The sequence below is a fragment of the Talpa occidentalis genome, unplaced genomic scaffold (genome assembly GCF_014898055.3).
Source record: "Talpa occidentalis isolate TD23 unplaced genomic scaffold, MPIMG_talOcc4v2.1 talOcc4.9, whole genome shotgun sequence".
NCBI classification, from domain to species: Eukaryota; Metazoa; Chordata; class Mammalia; order Eulipotyphla; family Talpidae; genus Talpa; species Talpa occidentalis.
In genome coordinates this window covers 66,528,132-66,554,358 of record NW_023605305.1, presented here as the reverse complement: position 1 = coordinate 66,554,358, position 26,227 = coordinate 66,528,132, and the positions used below count along the sequence as shown (strand labels likewise).

Genomic DNA, 26,227 nt, shown 5'->3' with positions numbered 1-26,227 from the left:
CCTGCAAGCAGTTCTATTCCGGGGGGTTTATTCCAGCTGGGTCCCTCTGTTCTGCTCCTCATGCCTGCCAAATCTCCGCAGACCTAAGAAGTCTGAAAATTACTGAACCAGGGCCAACTGAGCACCAGGGAAGGTCCTGGGTACCCAGCGCACTCATTACAAAAGCAGCAGGGTTGGCTGAGTCTCTTTCAGTTCCTCCCAACCACCCTCAGTGGACTCCTCAGATGAGGCAACTCCCTCAAGCCTACTGGGCACCTGAAAACAGGAAGATAATCTCACATTAAACTTTGATCTCTGTTGCTGTCACTGACAAGCAGACAAGGAGTGTTCTCTCCCATCCCTGGCTCTGCCCTGCCTGAAGCAGGCTGGCAGGTTGTCAGTATGCTGGAATAGCTTTTAAGGTTAGTGAACAAAGCTCCCAGAGACCAGCAGCCGGGGTTTGGTTACACTGCTCTTGATGCGTGATGAGCTCTTGGCGCTGTGCAGATGCTGAGGCAGGCAGGATGTTGTGTGTGCTCCAGAAGGGCAACTCAAGAAAAATCAGGCCTGCTGGGGCTCCCGGGTCCTATTTCCAGATAGGCTTCCGGCCTGCCAATACCTTTAGCAGAGATGGGAACAACTCTGCGCAAAGACGTGACTTGTTTCCAACCTGCTTCATCATCTTTCTAAGGTTGGTACAAAGGTTCTGCCTGGTGCCACCGAGGGGTACAATTTCTGTAGGCTTGGCTCAGCCACGGTTGCGATGATAGTGATTCTAGCACTTTCTACATGCCAACCCCTGAGTGCCACACTTCACAAGCAAGTCTAGTTTCATGCTGAGCACAGCCCTCCAGGGGACCCTGGACAACTCTTCAGCTCCTGGAGGATAAGTCACTTGTCTAAAAAGACACCTCTCTGGGAACCAGGTACCAGGAACAAGGGTGGGTGAAGGTGAAAGCTCCTACTGTCTGCCTCCCGGCCTGGTTCTCTTTACCATCAAGTTTAGCTGAAATGACCTGGGCTGTAGCTAGAGTTTGGGAGATTTCTCTACCTGCACTAGCCCTTTTATGCAAGCTTATCTTAGTCCATCCCCAAAACAGCCCTTTGAAGTCAGAATTCTCACCCTCAACATATAGGAGAGGATTTGGAGACTCCACCTGGACTTGTCCAAGTCCATCAGCCTCGAGCAGAATCAGGATCCAGACCCGGGTCAGGGTGAGTATGAAGTCCATCACTTTGCCCTTGTTCTAAGGCATCTGGTTCTCCCGGGAGTGTCCAGAAAATTTCTATCCAATGAGCACTGAGACAGGGCTGAATGCATTCAATGAGAGGAAAGGAAAGAGAAAAGAGCTAATATCACAATGCTTTGGGATGGGGGAGGGTTGCAGCGAGAGGTAGAAGGGCAGGAAAACAAGAAGGTGGGTCTCTAAGATGCAGGAAAAGAGAATCTAGGATGAGAGAGAAAGTTCGGTCCTCTGGCCAGACCTTCTCTCTTCCCATGAGATAAGAAGTGCCTACCCTCCTGGCCCAGATCTCACCAAACTTCAGGGCTTAATGTTAGCACCACGCTGTACAGAGCCTCCCTCTACCCCACACCACCCTCCCTCCCCGACTCCGGCTTCCCATTAAGTTCAGGGGCCCACTGTGCTCTGTCTCGTGTCCTGACACAGGAAGTTCCCGTCAGATAAGTTCTCTTGAGATGGGATGCTGCTAAGAACGAGGACAGTGTCCTATTCATTCCTCTTTTATTCCTCACAGAACCCAAAGGGCTGGCAAAGACAGGCTCAAATAAATACATGTGGCACTGAACTGTTCCCATTTTATGGAGAAAGACCCTATAAATTAGGCCAGTTACTCGGGGTTATCTAATTTTTTCTTAACATTAAATCTCCTGGTCACTACTGCACCTTAAGTTAAAGGCAAATAAATGTGAATTGATTTAATGAAGAGAAGAGGGCAGGAGGTAGGAGAGGAGAGGAAAGTAAGACCCACGAGGGAGAGAAGGCACAGGGGGAGGTGAGGAGGGCAACAGTGTGTAAGAAAGGAGACGAGGAGGAGAAGGAAAGGAGCCCAAGGAGTAGGCCTGAGGAGGAGAGAGGAGGGAGAATGAGAAAAGAGGAGGGGCAGGCGGGAAAGGCGTGGGAAGGGGAGGGAGGGGGAGGAGGGTTTGCTCTGGAATGGGACACGGAACTTAAAACTAAAATGGGTACAAAATCTGACTGGAGACAGAAATAGCACACTTTGCTCAAGCATGAATTCTATTTTGCCTAATCTAAAAAGAGATGTTTCGGCCACGCAAAGCTCCCCCTCTTGCCCGCCTCACCAAGATGCAGGTATAACTGACTTCATCGAGTGTGGAAACCTAACCCACCGCCGGAGAGTGAACTGCACTCGGGACTCTGACAGGTTAATCTCCACTGAAATCTGGTGACAAGGTCGAGTCTTGTAGCGAAACATAACAGACAGCAGGGAATTTGCAGCCTGGCCGTCGCTCAGTTGGCAAGACAAGGGTAGTCACCCCGAGGGACTTGGGGGAGCACTTGTTTTGGCCAACAATGAACATCCCTGGGCCCCCAGGCCCAGAGCCCCTGATGCACAAGGTGTCCCCTGTTCGCTTCTCTGAGTTTACAAATGCGGTCAACACATCACCAACTGGAACCGCTCTCACTAACACAAGGATTCACCAGCTAATTCCAATACCGGCCCGACTTCAGACCTTGCTGACGGCAGTTTTCCTGTGTATTTATTTTGGCATGTATTATTCACCATGAACCTCCTGGATGATGTGGACATTCTGAGTATTTCTATGTGACCAGGACCTCACCTGGACCACTCACCCCTGATCTGGGTGGATCTGGTCTTCTCACTGTGATTCAGAATTACAGATTTGTGGGTTAACTCGCTTTGTGTCTATTGGTCCTCCTAAAAATAACTGTGTCACGAGGAGCAGAAACACTTCTGTCTTGTTCACCCACATAAATGGTAGTGTAAGCACACACAGCACATTGAACAAGTAAGGTGCTTGACAAACATTTATAGAATGAATGACTGCGTGAGAGAAGGAAGGAAGGAATGGAGCTGAATTAAATTCCTATGAGCTTCCTTTTGAGAGAAAGATCTCAGACTCTGTATTACCAGAGGGCCCTGGGATGCCTGACCCCAAGTAGGCAGCACTTTGTAATTGGGCTAGTCATTCCAACAGGGTTTTGGGGTCCCCCGATCCAACCTTTAGAGGGCTGCAGGTCCCTGTTTGACCCAGCCAGGATAAGGAGAGGCTTGACCATGGAAGTGAACTAAGGCTGGGGGCCTGAACGGCTGGCCCAGCACCAAGCTTACTTGTTCACTGCCCAAGTCAGGGCTCCACTTGGGAAAGGCATCTCCCACCCCACCAGGGTCTCGGCAGAGAGCACCAGCAAACACAGGAGGCAGCAAGAAAGTATATTCCCTGCCCATGTGCGACCCTGAGGTCAGGGAGACAAGCATTTTTGAGAAGGCTGATGATACAGAATGCTGAGTTTGGTGTCTCTGTTCTGAAAGTACTGCCCTTTAATGGAGAGTCACAGTGGTGCTGTGAGGGTCACAGCAGAGTAAAGAAGGGGCCTCTAGGGAGGTGGTGGTGAGAACACTGTACCCCAACACATATTCTAGACTACCCCAGCCCCAATCCTCCAGGCAGTCTTCCTGTGAAGCTGACTTCACCAGTGGCTTCCAGAATCCTTAAACTGTAACCCTAAGTCCTGGAAGGCCTCCCTTCAACCACAGCCACACTAGCCCCCCACCAGGTTGTCCCCACCTCCAAGCCTTTCTCTTCTTGACTCCCCCCTCCTGGAAGCCTCTGTCATCAGATCTGCCTGGTCAGCTCTCCTGGTTATTTAGCTTCAGCTCAAATGAGAAGCCTTCCCTGACCACCCACCTCTCTGAACCCAGAATGATTTTTGATCTTGAATTTCTTTGTTTCTTGTAAGCTTACAAGCTGCAAGAACTGAGACTGAGCTACCATTTACTTCATTTTTAGCTCAAATCCCAGCATAAGAAGCACGAAGAAGGCACTCAATAAATGTTTGTATGAATGAGTGAATTTGTATGATTAAGAGAATGCACACAATCAGTGAAGTAGCCAGCACCAACAGCACTTCCCAGGGTCCATTATGCCAGGCCTGTCCAGTCAGGACATGAATTCTAAGTTCTACTGGCTAGTGAGGTGAAAGCTCTCAGGGTCTTGCTGCTGTACTGGGGTGAATTCTGGGTCCAGAGAAGGCCTGTGAGATTTTGATTGAGCTCTGCAGTCATACACTGCATAATGGCCACCTGCGTATATGATGGTGGTCCCCACACTCCTACTGCCTTGTGACAACACAGCACACACTGCCAGGGTCCTACAGGAGCCATAAGAAGTCACACATGACCAGCTCCCCTTCCAAGATGCACTCCTGCATAGCTCTGCCAGCGAAATGGAGAAGTATTGCTTGGAGAATAATGTAAAGTGTATGATGTTAGTATAATGACAAAATCACCTGGCGATGCATTTCTTAGAATGTATCCCTGTTGTTAAGTGACTTGTGACTGTCTATAGCAAACACTAGACACACAAGCCTTTTTAATTCGCAGTCACCCAGAGGGGTCCCCCTGTGAGTTCCATTTCACAGAGAAGGAGACAGACTGAGCTGGTTAAGCAACAAGTTCAAAGTCCCTTGGCTACGAAGTCATGGCTCTGGAGACCCAATCTCTCCATGCCAGTCGCTAGGTTGGGGCCCGGAGGGGATAAAGAGGCAGGAAAAAGAACTGTCTGAATACAGTTGCTCCTATTCTTCATTCAATAAGTATCTACTGCCCTCTTGCTCTGCATAGGTCCCAAGGTCATGGGCTGGGATGCAGAGCAAAGAGGCTGAATCTCACCCACCTGAAGCTCAGGAACATCCATGTTTCACCACCTACATTAAAGTGGTCTTTTAGAAAGATCTTTCATAATGAAGGGTAATTAAAATTTCTTGGGTTTTGAGGATTTCTTAAAATTCCTTGGGGGCGGGGCATGGGAATCAGGACATATGTCTGAATTCAGGGGAGGTGGGGACATGGAGAGAGAAGTTTGGCCAGATGGCAAGCTGGCTAGGTGGGCTGGCTTCCCAGGACTTGCACCAGCTCAGAGCCACTTCTTCCCCCAAATTCCAATTCCCCAGGCCTCTAGCTCAGACCTCTGGACCCGGGCCGAGGACAGGAGAGCAGTGGTGTGGGAAATATGCCCTGCTCAGCATTCTAAGGCAGGTCTTGGAGTAAAGGCACCGGGACTACTGCTGCAATTTTCAATCCGAAGTCCCAAATTTGCTTTCTTTCTCACTCTTTCATTCATTCATTCCTGGCAAACTGCATGTTCTCTCCTCCCACCGCAAAGCCCATTGTCATTCCGGTGGCATCCCAGCCCTCTGCAGGCCTAGCGCAAGCTCCCTCTTTCAGATTTCCCTGTCGAATCACTGGCAAGGACAAAGCCGTTAGGAGCAAGATTCAGTAACTAGCTTTTGAATTTCATGGCCGGAGGTTGTCAGGACAGTGCAGAGGAAACTGCCAACGATTCGGAGAGCAGCCCATGAATCTGGGGCAGAGCAGGCAGAACAAGGGAGCGCTTCAGCTGGGGGGATGGCTGTTGGCAGCCACTTGGATGAGAAAGTTCTCCTCGTCCAAATTTCTTTGATTCAGATCCCATGTTAATTTAAAAAGATCGATTCAGCAATTTTTTACCCTTCCTCAACAAAGTATTTTAGATGGTTGAGAAAGAAAAGGAAAAGGGCTGCTTTGGGCATTGCTTCTCTAGGGGAGATAAGGAACAGCTGATCACAGGTTGCTATGAAATAGGGGTTTATTAATTTGAGGGAGAGTCCTTGTATTTCCAAATAATTTTGGCACACTTAGAATGCAGCCCACTATCAGCACATTATCAGGAAAAGATGTGCATTCTAACCCCAAGTTCAGCCATGGAATTGCTGTGTGGATATGGGTTAGTGGCTCTCCCTCTCTGAACTCTATATACTTGAGAGCATCCACCATCTCAAATGCTACCATTGTCACTGTGGCAGAGGGAGAGTTCTGGAATAGCAATTAAAGGCTCTGATAAAGAAATGTTGTCTGTCACTTTCTCTCATGGCTCAGTGGCTGAAACCAGTCACATAGTCCTGTCTTGGGACAAGTTGGTGCAATCCTGCCCTGGATCTAGAAAGCAGAAAGCTGGGAATATCTGGTGAACAGCATTAATGATGCCCTCAGTCTACCACATGGAGCCTGCCATTCAGAGTCCATCAAGGTAGGGAGTGTAAGAAGAGGGAACTTAAATGGAGGCAGGGAATCTGAGTTCCATTATGGGTTCAGATACTGAGACCTATACATTCCCCTAGCACTCCTAGGGGCTGGCAGAAATTCCACTTTGGGGTGTGGTCGAAGAAGACCATCTGCTCAAACTATAAGTAGCAGCAGCCAATGTCCAGAGCAAAGCCCACGGACAAAGTGCTGGAGGTGCTGGGAGTAAATAAAAGTCAGGAGCAGGGCCCAGCCTCTGGAGTTCAGGCAGGCAGGCAGCTTCATCTTTGCTCATCACAGGCTCCTTAGCCATTGGACTGCCCCACCCCTACCTCCCTGCCCCAGAAAGATAGGCACTTCTCAGTAGCCCTAGGCTCCCTCTGGAAATAAGCCCTCTGTTGGCAACTGGCTGGAAGGCTGTAGGAGCTATTATTTCTGGTGTGTGCACAGGTCTCATGGACCCACATTCTGCAGAGAGGTGACAGGCCAGATCAAGCCCCAGGAAAATAAGGAAGTGAGGCACTAGGAGTGAGGGCCCTGCCTGCATCTCTGAGGAGCCTCACACCCCTAAGTTTGATTAGCCCCACAGCCCGTCCTCAAGTTGTAATGTGACACATCTCAAAGCCATGAGTACAACTCTTGGTACCATCCTGCCCAATGTCCAACAAGCTAAACATCTACACTTTCATCCACAACTAGTTCAGTGTACTTCTGAAGTACAGTGTAACTTCTGACATAAGTAGGTTTTATTTCCTCTCAATATACACTTACCAAAGCTTAATAACATGAGCCCCGATCCTTAATATTATGAATCCTGAAAGCTATAGCAGAAAACTCCAACACTTCATTTCCCAGCCTGCTTTGCAGCCCCCATGGTTAGGATACTCTTAAGCAGCCATCTTGGATCCTGAGACAGAACTTTCAAGATAGCAGAGGGAGCCTGGGAGCCTGATAGTCATAAAGCCACCCTGTCAGCTTGAGCTGCCTTCCCTGAGTCTCTTACATGACACAAACTTTGTCCTGTGTAAGTCATTGTTATTTTGTGGTTTATAGTTACTAGCCACAAAAATGCAGCTGTGATCCTCCATAAAAGAGGCAGAAAAAGAATTGTTAGCTACTTCTATCTTCAAAGGAGTGTGGGGCTTGTTAAAAGGGTGACCCTCTTGTTTGGGTGAGCTCTTTGATGCAAAAGTGTGTCTGAAGCGGAGTATGAAATAAGGATCTCAAGAGCACTGACTTGCAGTGTATTATCCCATCATGAGAATTTGGTTTTCCACCAGCAATCCATGAGGATGGGACTGAAGAGGCGGTGAGCAGGGGAGAGAAGAGAGGAAATAATGAATTGCTCAGAGACTGGTGTACTCACAAAAGAGAAATAGCTGACCATGAACCCCACAAGACATGGAAAGCCCTCTAAGAGTGAGAAAGTTAGAGGTCCAATGAAGTTTGTTTTTCATGTTACTGAAATTCAGTCTATACCAGAAAATCAAGGTACTAAGTTTTACAGGAAAATTCATAAAGTGAAAAAAAACGCAGGAAGGCAGGAACTCAGAAGCAGAAGTGACATGGAGGATTTCCAGAAATCATGGAGGAGTTCAAACTTGGTCTTCTGTAGGGCCTAGGATGGCTATGCGTGGGAGGGGAGGATGTGCAGGGTATAAGTGCTCTTAGCTAGATCTCAAAGCAGGGACTCCTTAGCCAACATTTCCTACATGACACGAACCTTGCAGCCTCCTCATTGGACACCCTGCCTCCGGCTTCATGGGGTCCAATCACACCCCATGCTGTCCCAGAGAAGTCTTTGTAAATGACACATCTGATGCTGCTCCTGCCCTAATTTAAAATCCATTGACTCCACCCCAAGGTCAAGTTCAACCTCTGAAATGTAGCATTTGAGGTTCTAACCTATTTTCTCAACCTCATCTCTTTGTTGGTCCAGACCCACCCAAATAACATGTGCTGTGTCCGCCTTCTCCTACTGCCCCCACCTCACCCCACCCCAGTTCACTGAACTTGTAACTATGCTCAAGCTGCATCACCTTCCTGGGACCCTGAGCAACTTCCCTCTCTACTTATCCAGGAAAGGTTCTCAATCATCATAGAAATGGATTCTGGGTGGTTTAAGTAGCAAAGGTATACAGTAAAGGATATAGTACAGGGTGGCTTCCAGAGCCCCTGGGAAGCACAGCAGCCATCCCCAAAGTCACACCCCCAGATATTCCATGGAGATGCCACAACCATTCGTTGGGACAGGTATGGCATCAGTACCTCTGATGCTGCCCATGTGGGAGCTCCACCATAGCCCCTCTGAAGGCTGGGCACCAGCTCCCCTAGCAAGAGGCTTGCATTACAGTATCAGATGATTTCTGATGGCTGAAGTTAAGGTCATGTGCTTAGGAAGCTGAGAAATCAAGCCTCTGGTCTTACTATAGCAAGAGTCTCTGCCTCCTGCCAGAACTCATACGCTGGGGGGGCCACCCATGTGCAGAAAGGATTTTCAAAAACATTTCCAGAAAGCCAGGCAAATGCCCACTGCACTCATTAGAACCTGGCTCCAATTTCACCTCCTTTGTGATGTCCCCAAGATTGCCTTGGACCATTACCTGAGCCCCTTCTGTACCCTTTGCACCCACCTCCATCCCTAGGCATTTCCACTGGTGACCTCCCTCAAGGTTTCAAACTCCTCCAGGATAAGGGCCCAGGCAGAGTCTCCTCCTTCACTCCTCTGTCTCCAGAAGAGAACAGAGACACCATTATTTTGGAGTGAACAAATATGTAATTTAGTTATGCTCTCAAGGACATGTACTGCAAGAAGGACAAGAATTTGGGTGGGTGTGTATGTGCAAGGAGGGAGGGGCTATTACCAGTGGGTAATACAATTAACTATGATTTACTGAGCACTCATTATGTCCAGCCGACACCCCTCATCTGCAGTTTCACTTTCCAAAGTTTCAGTTACCCGAGATCAACTGGGGTTTGAAAATAATATAGTTATGTACAATAAGATATTTTGAGAGAGAAAGAGACCATATTCACTTAAAATGTACATAGTACATTTCTATAATTGCCACTCTCTTACTGTGCCTACTTTTGAACTTTGTCATACCTGTGTATGTAGAGGCCCAAGGATGGAAACAAAAGGCTTTATCAGAGAGTTGGCCAAAGAAGTCAATGGAAGGAAGCCAAGAGATTGGCCAGGCACTTACTTCCTGTGTTAGCTCATGGGTGCCTTCTAGAACTTTTCTTTTTTTTTTTTAAAGATTTATTTATTTTTATTTATAGAAGCACTGGGTACAGTCAGAAGCACGGGAGGGTGAGAGAATTCACCAGAGCCAGAGCAGGGAGCAGAGCAAGCAGAAGGACCGAAGTACACTGCTGAGGGGAGCAGCGGGCGGCAGGAGAGGTCCATGCGCCATGTGGGACCCTCCTCTGGTGGCCGGGGAGCAGCCGGGGATTGAACTGGCTCTGCAAAGGCTGCGAGCAGCTTCGCAACCCAGTGCTCAACCACTGAGCCAGCAGGGAGGCCCCTTCTAGAACTTTTCTACCTCAGTTGTCTCAAATGAGAGGGCAAGGACATGCAGTGTGGGGGTTCCCAGTTGTTCCCATGCACCCCTGTCCTTCAGCCCAGAAGGATATCCGTGCCCCAGCATCACCTAGGGTACCCAGCAACCATGAGGACAGAGGACGGGGTCAGGAGAGTGGTCAGAGGGGCAGAAGATCATGGAACTGGACTGAGAAGCTCGACCATCCAGAAACCACATTAAACAAAAGGGGCTCTGCCCTGAGAACGCTTCCCAGACTCAGGAACAATCCGTTCTACACATACATACTTTGTCACTTTCGTGCGAGCCCCTTCCTGTCAACAAATCACCACCAAGGAGTGTCTTCTCTCTGGAAAGCCCTAGGAAACACCTACCCAGCATCGTCAGGTATAATTCTCACATCCTTATGAGATAGGTGCTGGCAATGCCCACATCGACTTGAGACAACTAAAACTCCAAATGTGAAGTCTAAGGATCCAGACCCAGGACATCAGGAGGGCTGGACTGTGAACTTGGTTTCACGGAGCCCACAATTAGGGATTGGCTGAGTGGTTTCCTATGTCATCACAAGATTAGCAATATTTATTGAAACTAACATAAATTGGCGCTAACTGGGTAGATAGTAACCAAGATTTCTGCCCGTTATCAGATTACAGCTGAGTACATGAGGATGCTACATCAAGATCATCTTGTTAGCTGTTATTGAGGGTCTACAAGGCACCAGGTTCTGCATATATATTAGCTCTCATTTTCAGGACAATAAAAAGGTAGGGACTTAAATCATCCCCATTTTACAAGTGAGCAAACCAAGGCACAGGTTGGTGCCTGGATTGCCCTGGGTCATACAGCTGATAAGTACAGGTGCTGGATCCCAACCCAAGCCAGATTCCAAATGTCTTACTCTTCTTTATACTGTATCAAGTTTCCTCTTTCACTGGGCATCCTTTAGTAACAATAATTTAAAATGACAATGTGTTAGCAACAGGGCAGCATGAAATGTTACCTATGATGACACACATCTGGTGGAAGTGGCAGGGCAGGGGCGGCCATGGTACAAATCAGTGCTGAGGACTCCTGCTGAGTAAAGCCCTGTTTTCGTTTTCTTAGTGTGCATCTGAAAGCACCCTGTCATTAGAGAGGCTGGAAAATATCAGAAAGAAACAAACAAAAAGCTGCAGCAGAGATCACATGGTGCAGACGTAGCCAGGACATAACAGACAGTCAGTCTCCAGAGACTCTAAATGCTCGGAATTATGAAAAGCAGCGCAGTCCAGTCGAAGAACCGGCAAGGCTCTTAGGATGAGTACATGGAAGCAAGAAAGGGGCCACCCCAGGAACATGACGATAGAACAACGACTGGGTGTGGTGTTTAAATGCAGTCCTGGGTTCAGTCTGAGGACTCAGGAATGCTCTTGCTGAAAAAACCTGAATCTTGGATTAGAAAACTGGAAGGGTTACCAAGGCAACCACAAACTGACTTCTCACCTTGGGGCCAGCTCCCAGGCCCCGTCTCTAGTCCAGTTTAGTCATATATTTAGACAGCTCACTAGATTGTACCTGATCCCTCCGAATACGGACTGTATTCTGACATTTGGGTGAGGCCAGTATCAAAAATCCTAAATGGCCTTAACCGATACAGTCACTCATCATTTAAAAACATTTTGAAAAAACATTCCTGATTAAGGATCAGGAATTATCCACACATAGGATGATTGTCCCAAAAGGTTATTCAGTTACAGCTCGTGTGTGGGATAGGCACAAACACCCAGGTTTGTGTAATTACACTCTACAACATTCACATGACGACAAAATGTCCGAAAGACACATTTCTCAGAACATATCCCACGACTGTACAGTTGACCTTTGAACAACACAAGTTTAAACTGTGCATGTTCACTTATATGCAGATTTTCTTCTAATAGTCAACAGAAACTTAGGATATGGAAAATTCCAGTACAGTACTGTAAATGTATCTTTTCTTCCCTATGATTCTCTTAATAACATTTTCTTTCCTCTCATTTATTGTAAAAATATAGCATAGAACACATATAATGAAAAAGTATGTGTTAATTGACTGTTTCTGTTATCCATAAGGCTTTCAGTCAACAGCAGGCTAATAATAAGTGTGTGTCAGGGGAAGTCAAAAGTTATATTCAGATTCTTAACTATACAGAGGGTCAGTACCCCTAATGCCCACATCATTCAAGGGTCAACTGTACTTAGAAAAGCAAATTTCTTATTCATTCATTAATTATTTTTTTCATCCATCCGTTCATCATATATACATTGAAAGCCTGTATGTACCAGGCACTGGTCTAGGTGCTGAGGACATGATGAAAAAATAAAAAGATCTCTACCTTCATGGAATTTAGAGGTTAGTGGGGGAATTGGAGGTTTCATCAAATAATCTCCTAACAAAAATGTAAACTCATGATTATAAAATGTTATTAAACTTTTGCTAAGGATCAGGAATTATCCTAAAGGGATAATCAAAATGGTGCTTAGTCCTTTCCAAGGTCCCAAGAAGTAAAGATGAGAGAGGGAATGCAACTTTCCCAGAGTCATACAGCCCCCAAACAGACAGAGCTAGGATTCTAATCCAGCACCATCTGATGGGAAAAACCCATAGACTTGGTTGCTTCTTTCCTAATTTCTGCCCTTTCTCCTTGGAGATCTGAGTTTGGATTGAAGTTTCCATTCTTTCACAGTCTTTGACCTAAAATATCTCAACACCTTATGCCTACAATTCAGTGGTTTGAGCACTTGTTACACACAGAGTTTAATACCAAGAATCAACAGTGATTTTATTTCCTAAAAAATACCTGAGCTAAAGGATAACTGAGCTAAAATTAAAACAGTATTCTGCATGAAAATTTCAAAAGGTCTGGTACTATTAATACAGCAATGGCGCTCCCTGGTGACCATTACTATATACTACACTTCCCTGACTGCCAAGGAGAGCATTTTGGAAATAGTGGCCACCTGCTATTGCAAGTTTGGGTGGATAATAAGCCCCTAGTCTTGATGACCTATGGTCCTCATATCCCCACCCCAGACCATTCATATAAATTCCAGAAGCAAGGTCATAGGTATAGGGTTCAGCATCTTTTCATGGTTCAGAGTTCCAGCAATATGACCTACAGAGAGATTGCCAAGGGGTAAGCCATCTGCCACCATGCTGCAAGATCCCTCACCCATTTAGGTCATGACAGACTAACCCATCATCTCCTACTACATTCTTTCTTTTCTCAATGGCATGGTCACAGATGACCCATCCCCACCCTTCCTGTCTCCTATCCTATCATATGACACCAGGAAACAGAAACCCAAGCTTTCACTTTGAGTTAGGTATATTGTGCTGGGGGCTGGGGACATAGCGATGAACAAGTCACAGTCCCAATTCTAAAGTTTACACTCCAGCAGGGGAAACAGTTGGCCAATTAGTTTAGACATTATTCACTTTAATTACAATAATGGCAACAAGAATGAGGCTCTGACAGACACTTCTGGATTAGGTCTGAGGGTCAAAAGTTTTCCTTGAGCAAAGAGAGTAAGATGTGATGTGGCAAAATAAAAAATGAAGGTGAGGCTGGTCAAAGTGATAAGGGAGCTTGAAAGAGAATGAACATGGAGTCCAGGCAGCCCCAACTAGATGGGTTTCTCCTGGGGCTACAGGGGTTTGGTAAGTGTGGGGCCAATTACTAGGAATAGGCATTAAGTGGTCTCCAGGATGGTAGCGCATTATGACAGAATGTTTGTCATTAACCTTTCCAGGGAAAGGCTGAGCTGCTGTTAAAGGATGAGTCTAACACCTGAACATTTATTTTGAAGGTTAAACTCTCTGCACAGGAAATGTTGGAGGGAGAGCATCCCAGCTCTGTATTCTGTCTCTTGCCAGGAGCCAAGGATATGGCATAATTTATTATTTACATACTCCTACTACTTACATAATATGAAGAGATAACACTAACAGAATTGGCAAAGTTGTGGACAGGAGTTGAGCTAATATCTGACAAAAGGCTGAAAGGAAGAGAGGGTAGTTGGTGGTGGCATGGAGTTCCAGTGGTGAACTGTGGCTACAAAAAAATCAGAATAAAGCCTTACCTTGTGTAAGATGCCAGGATGCGGTGTACCTTTGCTAAACATGGCAAGATTGGATTCAGGAAACCAGTTTAAAACGTCGCCCTCTGCCTCTGTGATCAGAACAACAAAATCCCTGTGTCACTACTTCTGCCTCTGTAAAGTAGCGGCGATAATGGTGCCGCTTTTATTACATTATCACTGAAAATATTTAATATCTGGGAGGCTTATCACAGAGATTTCAGTGAGACTTTCATTTCTCCTCGCAATTTTGCGTTATTTCACAACTTTATAAAATAAGTATGCATTGTTATTAAAATCATAAAGAGGGGAAATAAAACCACACACTGTTGAATAGAAACTGGACGGTTTCCCAAATTTCCAGGATCAAATAGACGAGGCGCATGTTTAAAGCACAGATTCCCAGGCCACGAAACACTGAATCAGAATCTCTAAATAAAAAACCTGTTCACCTGTACCTTTAATTAGCCTCACAGATAATTCTTAAAATCAGGCACTGTTGGGACACGCTGCCGCCCAGGTAGGCCCGTCACACCCTCGTGAAAGAGGCCAGCCCAGGTAGCAGCAATCACGAGGCCGGAGCCTACAATTCCCAGAATGCCCGGAAAACTAGGGACGAGCGAGTCCGGCGCCTGCCGGGAATTGTAGTTTTAGTCGCCAGACTTTTGCCTATAAGAAAGCGGGAGATGACAGTCGACAGCCTCCCGCCCCACAATGCAAACGCCTCAGGTTACGTCATCCTCAGAGCGCCCGAGATTGAGTGGGCGGTTTCGGCCGCCGCGACCACCACCTCCGCTGCCTCCGGGTCGGCCGCCGCCGCCTCCCCCGCTGCCTCCCCCGCTGCCTCCTCCTCCGCCGCCGCCACCACCCTCTCCGGTCCATTCGCTGCCTCTGCACGACCCGGGCCCGCCGTCCCTGAGAGGAAGCCGCCGCCGGTCTCCCGCGCGGGCCCGGGGCGCGGCCATGGCGGACGGGGCCGGGGGCGCGGGCGCGGTGGGCGGGGGCGGAGCGGGCTCGGCCTCGGCGGGCGCGGCGGCGGGCGCGGCGGGGGCCGGCGGCGGGGGCGCCATCAACCCGGCCTCCCTGCCCCCCGGCGACCCGCAGCTCATCGCGCTCATCGTGGAGCAGCTCAAGAGCCGGGGGCTGTTCGACAGCTTCCGCCGGGACTGCCTGGCCGACGTGGACACCAAGGTAAGGGAGGCCTCGGGGCCCGAGGGAGGCAGCGTGGAGCGGAGGCCGCCGAGGTCGCGGCTCTCCTGTTCCCCAGCAGAGGAAAACAAAAGATACTTTTTAAAAATCTCAGCAGTGAAGTGAGAGGCCGCTTGGGGCAGCGCAGAGGCGCTCTGAGTGCGGGCACGCGTGGGCTCTCTGCTCGCCCTGTGCCTGCAAGCCCAGTCGCTTTTTTAAACTTGGGTAGGGCGTGCTGCGCTTATTAACCCAGACCTGCTCTTTCTCGAGGTGGGACTCCTTGACGCCGCGCTGCTGAGGATGGTGACCAAACCGGGGTGGGGAGTAATTCCAACGCACCAGCCTCAGGAATGGTGCAATGGTTCTTCCTTTTCTCTAGCTACGGGATTTGCAGACGATTTTGCAATTGAATGAAAGCACATTGTTCTAGAAGCAGCACCCTGATTTTGTACCCCGTCGTTAATGAAAGAGGATTTGGTGCCTATTTTTGGTCCTTATGCCATGTCAACCCCTCCCTCCCTTCATACATCCCTACCCCCTTCAGTGAAATGCTGTTTCACTCTACCTAGTTAATTGCCAGGGTTATTTGGAGTCAGTAAAATCTTGTTCTTTGGTGTCAGACAGTAGTTGCTGGGATGGTCATTTTCTTTCTTTCAGATACTTTTCTATTTCATTGTAGATTTAAGAGGCTCTCTTACTGACTGGACTCCTGGGGAAGTGATTTCTCTGGAGTGAGCCTGTCATGGAGATCTTTTTCTTACCTCTGAGCATGAGTGTTAGCTTAAAACTAGATCTTAAAGTTAGGGAAAGACCTAATTCAGTTAGTCACTGAACATGTATTGGTCTGTAGTGGGCTAGCTATACTGAAGGCAAGCCCAGAATGAGTAAGTCACTATCCAGTCTTCAAACCGTGTACTCTGGGGTAGAATACTGACCAGCAGTCCAGATGGATTCTAGATAGTAAGTGATTTATTCTGTTACTCTCCAACATCAAGGACCCAAGTAGAAGTGCTGTCCTTGAAGAAAGGTGTTTGATTTTCCTAATTTAAGGGTCCCAGATACCTATTCACAGCTTTCACCTTTCCCAGGACTCGGTGTTCTCATCTTCCCATCACGAGTTCTCCATTCGTATTTCTTATGTTCCACTAGGTTTTGTATTGCTTACTCAACGTAGTAGGCATATTGAGCAGCTGTTGGGGAGGGATGGAGTTGGAACCTTCCCTGTTCAGCATCTCCTTAGCCCTTCCCCATAGTTACCAGGTGGTTCTAATCGTTGAAGAGTTTTCAGGCACTTCTTACTGGGTCCTTTGTTGCTTTAGCCCCCTGCTTCACAAAGTGTCATCCTTGGATCACATTGCAATCCAAGCAGCATCATTATCACCAGAAAACTTATTAGAACTGTATATACTTAGTCCCCTCCTCCCCCAAGGCTCTGGAAGTTTTTAAGGGAAATCCCTCTAGAAAGAGATTCTCAGCTCAAGTTCAAACAATTGCAGGGAATGTGCATTGGTATTTGGGTCAAGCATTCACTCCTGTGGCCAGGAGAACATAGCCCCCACTGCCTTGCCCTTGTGAAGGGAGGAAGACAGTTACCAGGAAAGGGTCACTAGCATAGAGTACGTGGGTTAGCTGTACTACACACCCACCTTCCTGTCGTCTTTTCCCCAGATTTAAGGGAGAATCTTATATCTGTGAATCAGTTCTCTTGGCCTTTTGTAAGAGTCTGCTCATGGAGTTAGGGTCTGCTGATTCCTTTGCCAATTTGTTCTCTTGGTGACAGAGCTGCAGGTCAACTAAAGTTCAGCTCACCGAGGTAGCCTGCAGGTTGCCTAAACTTGAATCCAAACTGAGTTGGAGCTATAGGTACTCATCCTGGGTCCCAGGCCAAAGGGACAGGAGTTACCCAGGATGTGCCCTCAGAAGAGGGTCACCAGAGCTCAAGAGGCGAATGACATAGCACGGCTACATTTAAGGTCTCTTGTCACTGCCACTCCATGGACCAGAGATACCACGTTGCTACACTCAGCATCAGTGGGGTCAGGACTTATCCTACATGTGCAGTAGGACAGGAAGAGGAGTACAGGGCTGAACAGCAGTGTTCACTCTTGGATTGGAGAGCAGCAGCTGATATAGCACCAGAAGGTATTGGAGACTCAACCTGCCCCTCCTTTGTTCACTAAGTTTTGTTGTCCTGATCCAAGCTGGGTGGAGAACATTTGAGACCAATACATGCCTCTTAGCCCCTTTTTGGACTTAAGTTTTACTGCCCCTCAGCCTCAGTATTCTGGGGCTTTGACTTCAGTCTCCATTCTTATGTTATGCTGGGGTTTGGGTGGCCCCTCATTCATGCAGAGAACTTTCTGAGCCCTTCTTTGCTGCTGAGAGCACTCTGTAAGGTAGTAATAATTCGTTTTTACAATTGGAAATAATTGAATTCTAGGGATTGGGTGATTTGCCTAGAGTCAGAGAGCTAATAAGTGATGGATCTGGACTAGAACCCAGTTCCTTTGCTTTAGAAATAGTTTGGGCCTAACCGTGTGTAGGGGCAGGACTGGGCCACGGAGCAGGTTTTCTATGATCCCATGCAGACAGGGTAAAGGAGGACAGAGTCCTGGAGACCTTGGCGGGTTTTCAGGCCTTTATTGGGATTATACCAGGTATATGGCAGGCAGGGATGCTGGGGGTCCGGGAGGCTGACAGGCCTCCCAGCCCCCAGCCTATCTTCACTCTACCTGGGCTCTCTCGTAGTTCTGCTTCTCTTTCGGCTTCTACTGGTGTCCTCATGACGCCGCCCTTAAAAGCCCAGTCTTAGCCCAGGTGAATCCTATCTACAGCTGTCCACACCCTATTCCAGGTGTCCGCCATCAGGCATGCATTCAGGACCGCAAGGATCCATCATCTATCCTGATGGCAGGAGGGCAGAAAAGCCTGACATTTTTCCTTACCCTACACTGTGACTTTGCCACATGTTAGCCATATGTATGTAGTGAATTGTTTACTTTTTCTAAGGTTAAATGTATGATCTCTAAAATGGGGGCCAGGAGAGCTAGTAGGATGCCCTTTCTAGAGTGATTTAAAAAGTAAGTGAAATAATAAGTGTGGCCTTGTGCCCACCCACTGTAGAGGTGGTGCAGGTGATGGTCATTTATCTGGGCTCTGCTGTGCTGCAGGGGCATCTTCAGACTTGTGGTGGAAGCATGCTTCAGACTTAAACCTACATTTCTGTAAAAAGCCGTGCCCAAAATTTGGTGTGTATGTCTGACCTTGCCCCTTCTTTTTAATATTTTAGCCAGCGTACCAAAACCTGAGGCAGAAAGTGGATAATTTTGTGTCGACACATCTGGACAAACAAGAGTGGAATCCTACAATGAACAAAAACCAATTGCGAAATGGTCTGAGGCAGAGTGTGGTTCAGTAAGTAAGCAGAATTGCGAGCAGAAACCAGCAATCACAAGTCTGATACACAGGAGGCTGTGCCCCAGCACTGACATTGGAGGGGGAGGGGGAAGTGGGAGGGAGGCTGCATGGACCTCCTGCTCGTTTCTTCACAACTGCCTATGAATACATGATTTCAGAATAAAAAGGTTTAAGAAGTAGTAAAGGTTTTTCAGTAACAAACTAGCACTTTCAGGATGGCTGCTGCTGAAATCTGAATCTTTTTAAAAAGGCCAAAGGGGCAGGAGTTACCCAGGCTGTGGGGTAACATATCCAATCAAGGGATGCCAATGGAAATCATTACCCAGTGCCTTTCTGTTGTTTAGGGAGCAGACTAGGGGCATATGGCTCCTCCTAAGAGGAGGCAGTAGCTGCCACTCACTGATCAAGCTCTTACTCCTCTGGCACTGGTCCTCACCTGTGGTGTTGCTCATCTTCACAAAAAGCCTACTTTACAACTTAAGTCACAGGACAGATAAACTTTGTGTTTACCTTGCCTTCTAGAGCATTGGCCAGCATATTAAGAAAATAAAACCCTGAATATTTTGAAATATTTGTAAAGATGCCTTTAGCAATATGAAGACTGTCAACATTCCTGTTAATTTCCAGTGAGCATTGGTGCCCTCCTGGAGGGTACTTGTGGCACTTTTTGCATAGTGCTTGGAACAGGACCGTGGGACAAAGAACTGGAGCATGCCTGTAATCACCACCAGGTTGAGAAATAGAACTTTACCAGCACCCTCCAAACACCCTGCTTCCCTCCTCTCCCAGGTACACCTTCCCCTTCTCGGAAGTTACCTACTTCTGACTTGCACACTAATCATTTCCTTGCTTTTTTTCGTAGTTTTACCACCTGTCTAAATTTCCCTGCTTTTTGATTTGATCTTTTATGTATTTCACTTAACCTGAAAACTTGATTTTGGATTTAATAGTGGGCATCTTTCTGTAATTCTTGCTAACATTTTGAATTTGAGGCAAATCCTAATGATATTTTGACAGAAAGATCGACCCCTTGGCCGTAGGACGCTTTCATCGGATGAAACACTGTGGCCCTCTGCACTCGTTGTCCTGCCTAGCCGTTCAGGCCTAGAGCTGGACCCCAGTCCTACAATGTCAAGGGCAAAATAGGAAGTCCCTGTTCTGCCATTGAAACTAATTACAACTAATAAGTCTTTTAACTACTTGTTATTTGTTCATTTTGTCTTTTGTTTTGGCTCCTGGCAAGATTTCATGTTTCTCCCAAACACTTTAATGGTCTCCAGGAAAGCGAGCTCTTCTCTGCCATTTTGTTTCTCCTGATCAATCCTATACATCCACTAGAGAGCCCTGTGATTGGAATTGAGAGGCAGACCAGTGTATTGCCTTGTGATTCAGGAGAGGTGGCTTTGCTTTCTGACTGCTGACCTAGCTGTGTTGTGCTGCATCTTCAGGGACACCTAACTGTCTAGTGCAGATCTACCCAGAAGTGCCCTTGACTCTCCACTGGCGGTGCGTTTATATCTAGGGTTGGTAAGCTACTTGTTACCAGAGTCCAGGAGCACTTTATTCACTATCCAGCCTAACAGTTCAGGGCCATTTCTGTCTCACTTGTGACCATTTACCCTCACCATTTATTTCCTTGCTTATCCCGGCGCACCATTTCCCTAGTTACTATTGCCTATTTTTACCCCCAGCAACAGCTTGCATGGCCTCAAACTCTCAGGTCTAAAGGATATAAGAAAACCTGCCTGTGTGCCTGTGATGGTATTGCAGTGTTCTGTTCCTTTGAGAAGAACGTTTCAGCTTGAACCTGCATGGACTGTTTCCCAAACTGTTCAAATGTAGTTTATTTCCTGTCAATACAATCTTCCTCACTACCCCACTTAGAGCATCTGAACAGACAGTGGTCAATTTTAACTAATCTTTGTCCTTCACAAAGGAGTGGGGTATATTTTAGTTGCTTAGGAACATAGAGCTTATTTTTTTATCTGTTTGTTTGCTTCCAAGTTCCCGGTATTTTGGGTAACAGCCACAGCTGAGGGCTGTGTGGACTTACCCTGTTGTGAACAAATTTGTGCTGTCTGAGGGTTGAGGATGAGTAGCCAGGTTGCTGCTGGGGGTGTGGGGGGGGCAGGGGGGCTCCTGCTACTTTGCTGGTGAGAGACAAGGCTGAAGGAATGGAGTGAAGCTTGAAGCTCGTGGGCTTGGACAGTGTGATGAGGGCTCTCAGCTCTGTCCTTGTCCTCAGGTGCTCCGGGCCAGGCTGCTTAGTTTTGTTTGGTTCCTTTGTAAAACTGGCATGGGAGTGGGTAAGATGGTGAATCAGCATCCTGTTGTGAATTGCCCCTCCAGAGCATGACCATGGGCTTGAACTCTCTGATATGTAGGTTGTCCAGGTCAGGCGTAGGGAGCTCTCACATGACACTTGTTGAGGGGTGAAAGCTGAGTCTCAGAGGAACGAAGTAACGAAGGACCAATTTGTCTCCACAGGTCAGGCATGTTGGAGGCTGGAGTGGACAGAATTATTTCTCAGGTGGTGGATCCTAAACTAAACCACATCTTCAGGCCACAGATAGAACGAGCAATTCATGAGTTCCTGGCAGCCCAGAAAAAAGAAGCTGTGCCAGCACCACCCCCGGAGCCGGAAAGCCAGGACCCTCCAGCTCCATCCCAGGATGCTTCCTAAGGTCTGATATCCCCTCTTTGCCAGGAGCATTTCTCCCTGATGTAGAGATTATAAAATGGGCAGAAAACAGGTTAGTGTCTTTGTCTCATCAGAGAAGTAATCACTGCAGATGGACTTCAGCTGTTGTTCTGAGTCATTTTTCACTGAGAACTAATTAGTAGCGTTTCTGGGTAGGTACTTTCCTCTGCCACCAGAGCTAAACGTTTAAGCTCTGAGTAGATGCTTCATTAGAAACCAGCTGGGATGATCGGTGTGCACCAGGGACATTCCAATGAAAGTCTTGTTTTTCTGAAATTGCTGCAATGAATCTCACCCCTGGACATGAGTTAATTTGCAACTTGAATATAAAATCAAGTCACGCATTCTAAAGTGGCATCCTAGATGGGGTCCCAAGTCTGCTGTAAACCCTGCCGAATTTCCTTTTATTCAGTTGGGGTTTCAATTTACCACTCTTGATTACTGTGGGATTCTTCTGTTGTGAGAACTCCCTTTTTTATTACATTTGGAATTAAATTTTAAACAGTCAGCTGAAGAAGCACAAAACAGGGTTGAACTCTTTGATAGGTAGGTTGTCCAGGGTGCTTTTCTGCAGGGTTGCTGAAACATTAGGAATTCGGCTAGTAAGCAGTGGGCTCTCAGCCATAGTTGGTAACCATCATGCCCTATCCCCTCACCAAACTTTGTTGTTTGTGTATATAATTATTTAAGCTATTGATTCAGTGTAAACATCAGTGAGTGAACACAGCAAGAGCATTGGCTATTGCAGGTACTCACTCAAGAGTGAAGTTATATTTTTGTGCCTGTGGAAGACCTCCATTCCATTATGTAATGTAAAACAATTCAAGTCTTTCTAGTTAAATCATAAATTTCTTGAGGAAAATAAAATTAAGTATATGTTGTTTTTCATTAAGAGTGCCATTTTGATTGGCTTCACTTTCTTTTTTAGGCTATGCCTGGCACCTTTTGGAAGCGCCACTGAATTAGTGGTGAAGAACAGTTACAGTTCATAAGAGTACAATTTCAGAATGAAGACAGGGCAAGGTCATCACTGACTTCAAGATTCAGCCTTGACTGGGGGGCAGTATCCAGATTGAACAGGGAACAGGTTTGGTGTTAGGAAAGGTGAACCTGTATGCCCCTTCACGGGTTGCTGTCTGGCTCGCCTGTCCCAAGGGGATGACACCCTTGGGAGTGAACACTACAGAGACCCAAAGAAACACTACAGCCATTTGGTGTTGTCCTGAAACAGACCTTTATACTTGAACTTGGAAGCTGCGGATTTTAGGATTTGTGCTTAGGTATAGGAAAAGCTACAATGAAGAAACATAGGCAGTCCCAAAGAGGCCATTTCAAAGACTAAGGACAGGAAAGGTTAGGTGGGAGTAGGGGTGATGGTGCTCATTTGATACTGTTTCTCAGAGTCGCAGACCCAGTTGTACAAGCTACTGGCATCAGAGAGCCTTCAAGTCGTCGTGAGCCTCATACATGAACCGTATAGCTTCAGTTGCCTTTCCCTGTAAGAGGCAACAAAACACAGGACCCTAGAATTGTGAGGAAGCACAGACATTGGGGATAAGGAAAATATTTGCAGGCTTTCTGTCTAGGCTTCTTCCTATCCTGCAAGGGCTAGTGAGTCTTGGGGTGTTTATTTTATTCTCGTGTTTGTGTTTTTTTTAGAAAAGTGAAAATGTCTTAAGTTTTGTAATAAAATCATTTGATACCGTTACTCCAAAGCTTCAGCTGATTCTTAGACCCCCAGTGTGTGAAGGGCAGCTTTTCCTCTCTGCACTCCATGTGTGTTTTAGATGGTGGTGAAGGCTGGCTGGCTGGAGGTCCATGGACTCCCGCTCTAGGTGTAGCTGGAAGCAGGCAGGCTGGGCCCCTCCCCTGATTCAGGTCTTTAGTTTGTTGTGCATTGTATCGGGGTTTCTCAAGTTTGAATGTGCAGAAGTATCACCTGGGGCTCTCAAGAAAAATGCATATTCTGATTCTGAAGTTTGGGGTGCAGCTGAGTTCTCAAGATTCTGACAGGGTCTGGATGATGCTGATGCTGTAGCCCCCAGCAAACACTCTGTGTCCCCAAACTTGGGTAATACGGAAAAAAAAAAAAAAAAAAAACTACTGCACACCAAGCTTGTTAGATTTTTTTATTTGTTACAGGGCAGGATGAGGGGCACCCCAGAATCCCCATACCTGCCCACTGTAAATAAGTTCTGTCATCTGCCTCATCAAGACAAAACATACTCTAGTATGTAAGACCTTAATGGAAAGGAACTTTAATTAGTGTGCAACAAAGAAAAAACAAAGAATATAGCTTCCAAATCAAGCACCCAAAGTTTCCCATCCCCTTGCAGGTAAATGCCCAGCCAAATAGGGTTGGACCAACGCAGTGCCACTAAGGCCCGAAAACCTGCCACAGGTTTAACGTACCTCCTGATGGTAACCTATAGAAAATGGTCAAACAGCCAGACAAGTCTGGAAGGAAAAGAGCAAAATCAAGATAAATGCTGCTGCTGCAGGGAACCTGGCACCTTCCCTTTTCCTGGGGTCTCCTAGTGTGAAAGATTGCTAATAGAATTAATGTGCATAAAGAAGAATAGACCCAATAATAGTTTCTCATTAAAACTTCCAAAAGTATCCATCCCCTCATGGGAACCAGGGTAAGCCTGAAGGGGCCAAAGCACAAAATCTTGCCACAAGTCCAAGGTATCTTCTGGCTGGGAACCACAGGAAAGGGGTTCAGAAGCAGGTCCCAAAGAGCTAGGACAGAAGGAGAGCACACATTAAGAGAAATGCTGCCATTGTCAGCCTCCCCACTTGTCTCTCATCTGTCTCTCTTAAAATTATCTCTACGTGCGTCTTCTTAAGTCATCTCCAAAGTCCCACGTCCATGAGACTAAGTCAAAGCAGGAGAAGCAAGAGCCCCAGAGCTCGCCTGCCTCCCATGTTCTATAGCCTCACGTGGCCACTCAGTTCCAGCCCTAGTTCTCAGTAGCTGGTCCAAGATGGCTGCATGTAGTGGGGACAGGGAACATGTTACCTCCCCTAACACACCCTGTGCACCTTACATGTAGGAGAGCCAGGAGGGCCACTTTCATGGTCTTGTTACTGGCAATGGCCTTGGCCACATGGTAATAACTATCCATCCTCTCCAATTGCTCACATCATCTGAGAGTCAGCCAGTCTTCTGACTCCAGTCTCCCAATTGCATTGGGCCATGCTTCCTAAAACATTCCTTTCAAGTATCTCCCTCTCTTACATACTTTTGAAAAGGAAGAAGTAGATGAACTTAGACACCTACTAGTTGGCAGGCATTTCCATACGTGTGATTTCATTCATGATCTGTGATGTAGGATTTATTCTCCATTTTATGGTTGAACCCAGGCCTGGGAAAGATGAACAACTGACTAATCTCCATACAACTACTAATGGGGAAAGAGGTGAGATTTGAAGCCAAGACTTTTCTGAATTTGAAGCCTATCATCTCCCTGCCTTTCCTACTTTGTCTACCTCCCTATTAACAGAATAATTTCAAACTTGTCAGTCTGCCGGATTCACCCTTCATTGCCAATAGAGGCCCAAATCAAATCAACTTGACCTCCCGCCTCTCAGCACACTCCCTTAGTCCTCTCCAGCCTTCGTCACCTTTGCAAAAATGCTTTTCCCAGGGTGGAGTCTACAAACTGATAGTTGGTGGGCTCTGCCCTTCAGCATGTTCTACTGGTCATGGGGTCGTGACTACTGTATTTTTTTTTAATAATTACCACTATTTTTAAGTGGGGAAACAGCCCCACTTCTTGTTCCTGGCTGTGATGAAAATGTTCCTGTGTTCCTGGCTCCTGATGAAAATGCCAAAGGCTGGCGCCATTTTTGTATTCCGACTGCAGAACTACCAGCTTGAGCTCCAAGCACTCACCACTTCCAACCTGTGGAACAGGCAAATGCAGCTTGCTGGCTTGCCTCCCTCCCTTCCCTGCTGGCCCCTGGGGACATTGGTGTTGGAGACACTTGCCCTAGAGTGTCACTGTGCTGCCATTACTTAAGACCATTCAAGAACATCTCTTCAGCTAAAGGGCCAGATCTAAACAACTCTCTGCATAGGGTTAGAGGCTATACAGCTACATGTATAGGGTTAGAGGCTTGCAGCTACATGAGTTGGGTTCTAGAATCTGCGATTGGGCTAGAGCCCGAAAGTCCCTCTCAACGTGCCACTCAGGCAGATGAAACTCATGCAAAGCGAGAGGTAGACAGCACAGAGGTGGGTGCAAGGTCCCACAAGGAGGATGCAGACTGAGGAGACCAGCACAATGAGCTGCTCAGATTCACCCCAGAGGTGGTACTCCAGGGCTAACGCCAGAAGTGGGCTTGTCTGTGTAGCCCAATCAATGTCAGTAGCTTGAAGTCTGGTAAAAGGGTAGTAGGATCTGCCACCCCAAGATCCAACTGTAGTGTTTCAGGACTTGCCACCCTAAAAATAAGGCGCTATGGTAAATAAATTATTTTAAGTTGTAGGCGCTTGAAAGCCTGCAAGATCAGAGGGAGTTTGCTCTGGACCTTGGTCTGCCTAGGCAAATCATCCAAGAGGAACTTGATTGTCATTGATTTCCTCCCCGAGAGTTTCATCAATCAGGATCTCATCACAGGAGAGAGACTAGAAGTGAACACTCCCCCTGACGAGCTCTCCTTCCTCTATTCCTCCCTCCACGGGCCCATTCATCTTTCCCCAAAAACCATTTCCTCTCCCCAAGAGGCCTACCTCCCCACTTCCACTTTCCCTCTTAAGATGATATTAAAACTGAATTTTAAGCCACCTGGAGGAGTTACTCATTTTTCTCTGTATACACAAGGCACACATATTAACAAACTTCTGTTTTTCTCTTGTTAATCTTTTATTACATGGCTCTCAGTTAAGAACTCAATAGAGGGACACGTCTTTCTCTTCCCCTATAAGAGCCATCAGTAGGGATATGAGAGATGCCAGAGAGGCTACATATGGCAACACTGAGCCAGCATTCAAGAGTGCAACCCAGTC

The 26,227-nt window shown here is 47.0% G+C and overlaps 1 protein-coding gene and 1 long non-coding RNA gene across 2 annotated transcripts in view; one reads left to right on the top strand and one right to left on the bottom strand.

The window, feature by feature from the left end:
- LOC119235581 (uncharacterized) overlaps positions 1 to 14,637 on the bottom strand; it is a 32,122-nt gene extending 17,485 nt beyond the window's left edge. The window contains exons 1-3 of the long non-coding RNA XR_005122859.1: positions 14,366 to 14,637; positions 13,911 to 13,999; positions 10,810 to 10,946 (exon numbers count right to left, since the gene is read on the bottom strand). This is a non-coding gene — a long non-coding RNA (uncharacterized LOC119235581). The remainder of the gene's footprint in view (positions 1 to 10,809; positions 10,947 to 13,910; positions 14,000 to 14,365) is intronic.
- Positions 14,638 to 14,870: 233 nt separating this feature from the next.
- On the top strand, positions 14,871 to 24,858 carry BOD1 (biorientation of chromosomes in cell division 1). Its single transcript, XM_037499016.2, has 4 exons — positions 14,871 to 15,098; positions 18,385 to 18,509; positions 21,000 to 21,196; positions 22,142 to 24,858. The coding sequence occupies exons 1-3, from the start codon at positions 14,871 to 14,873 to the stop codon at positions 21,193 to 21,195; spliced, it is 549 nt and encodes a 182-aa protein (XP_037354913.1). The 3' UTR covers position 21,196; positions 22,142 to 24,858.
- Positions 24,859 to 26,227: the final 1,369 nt, after the last annotated feature.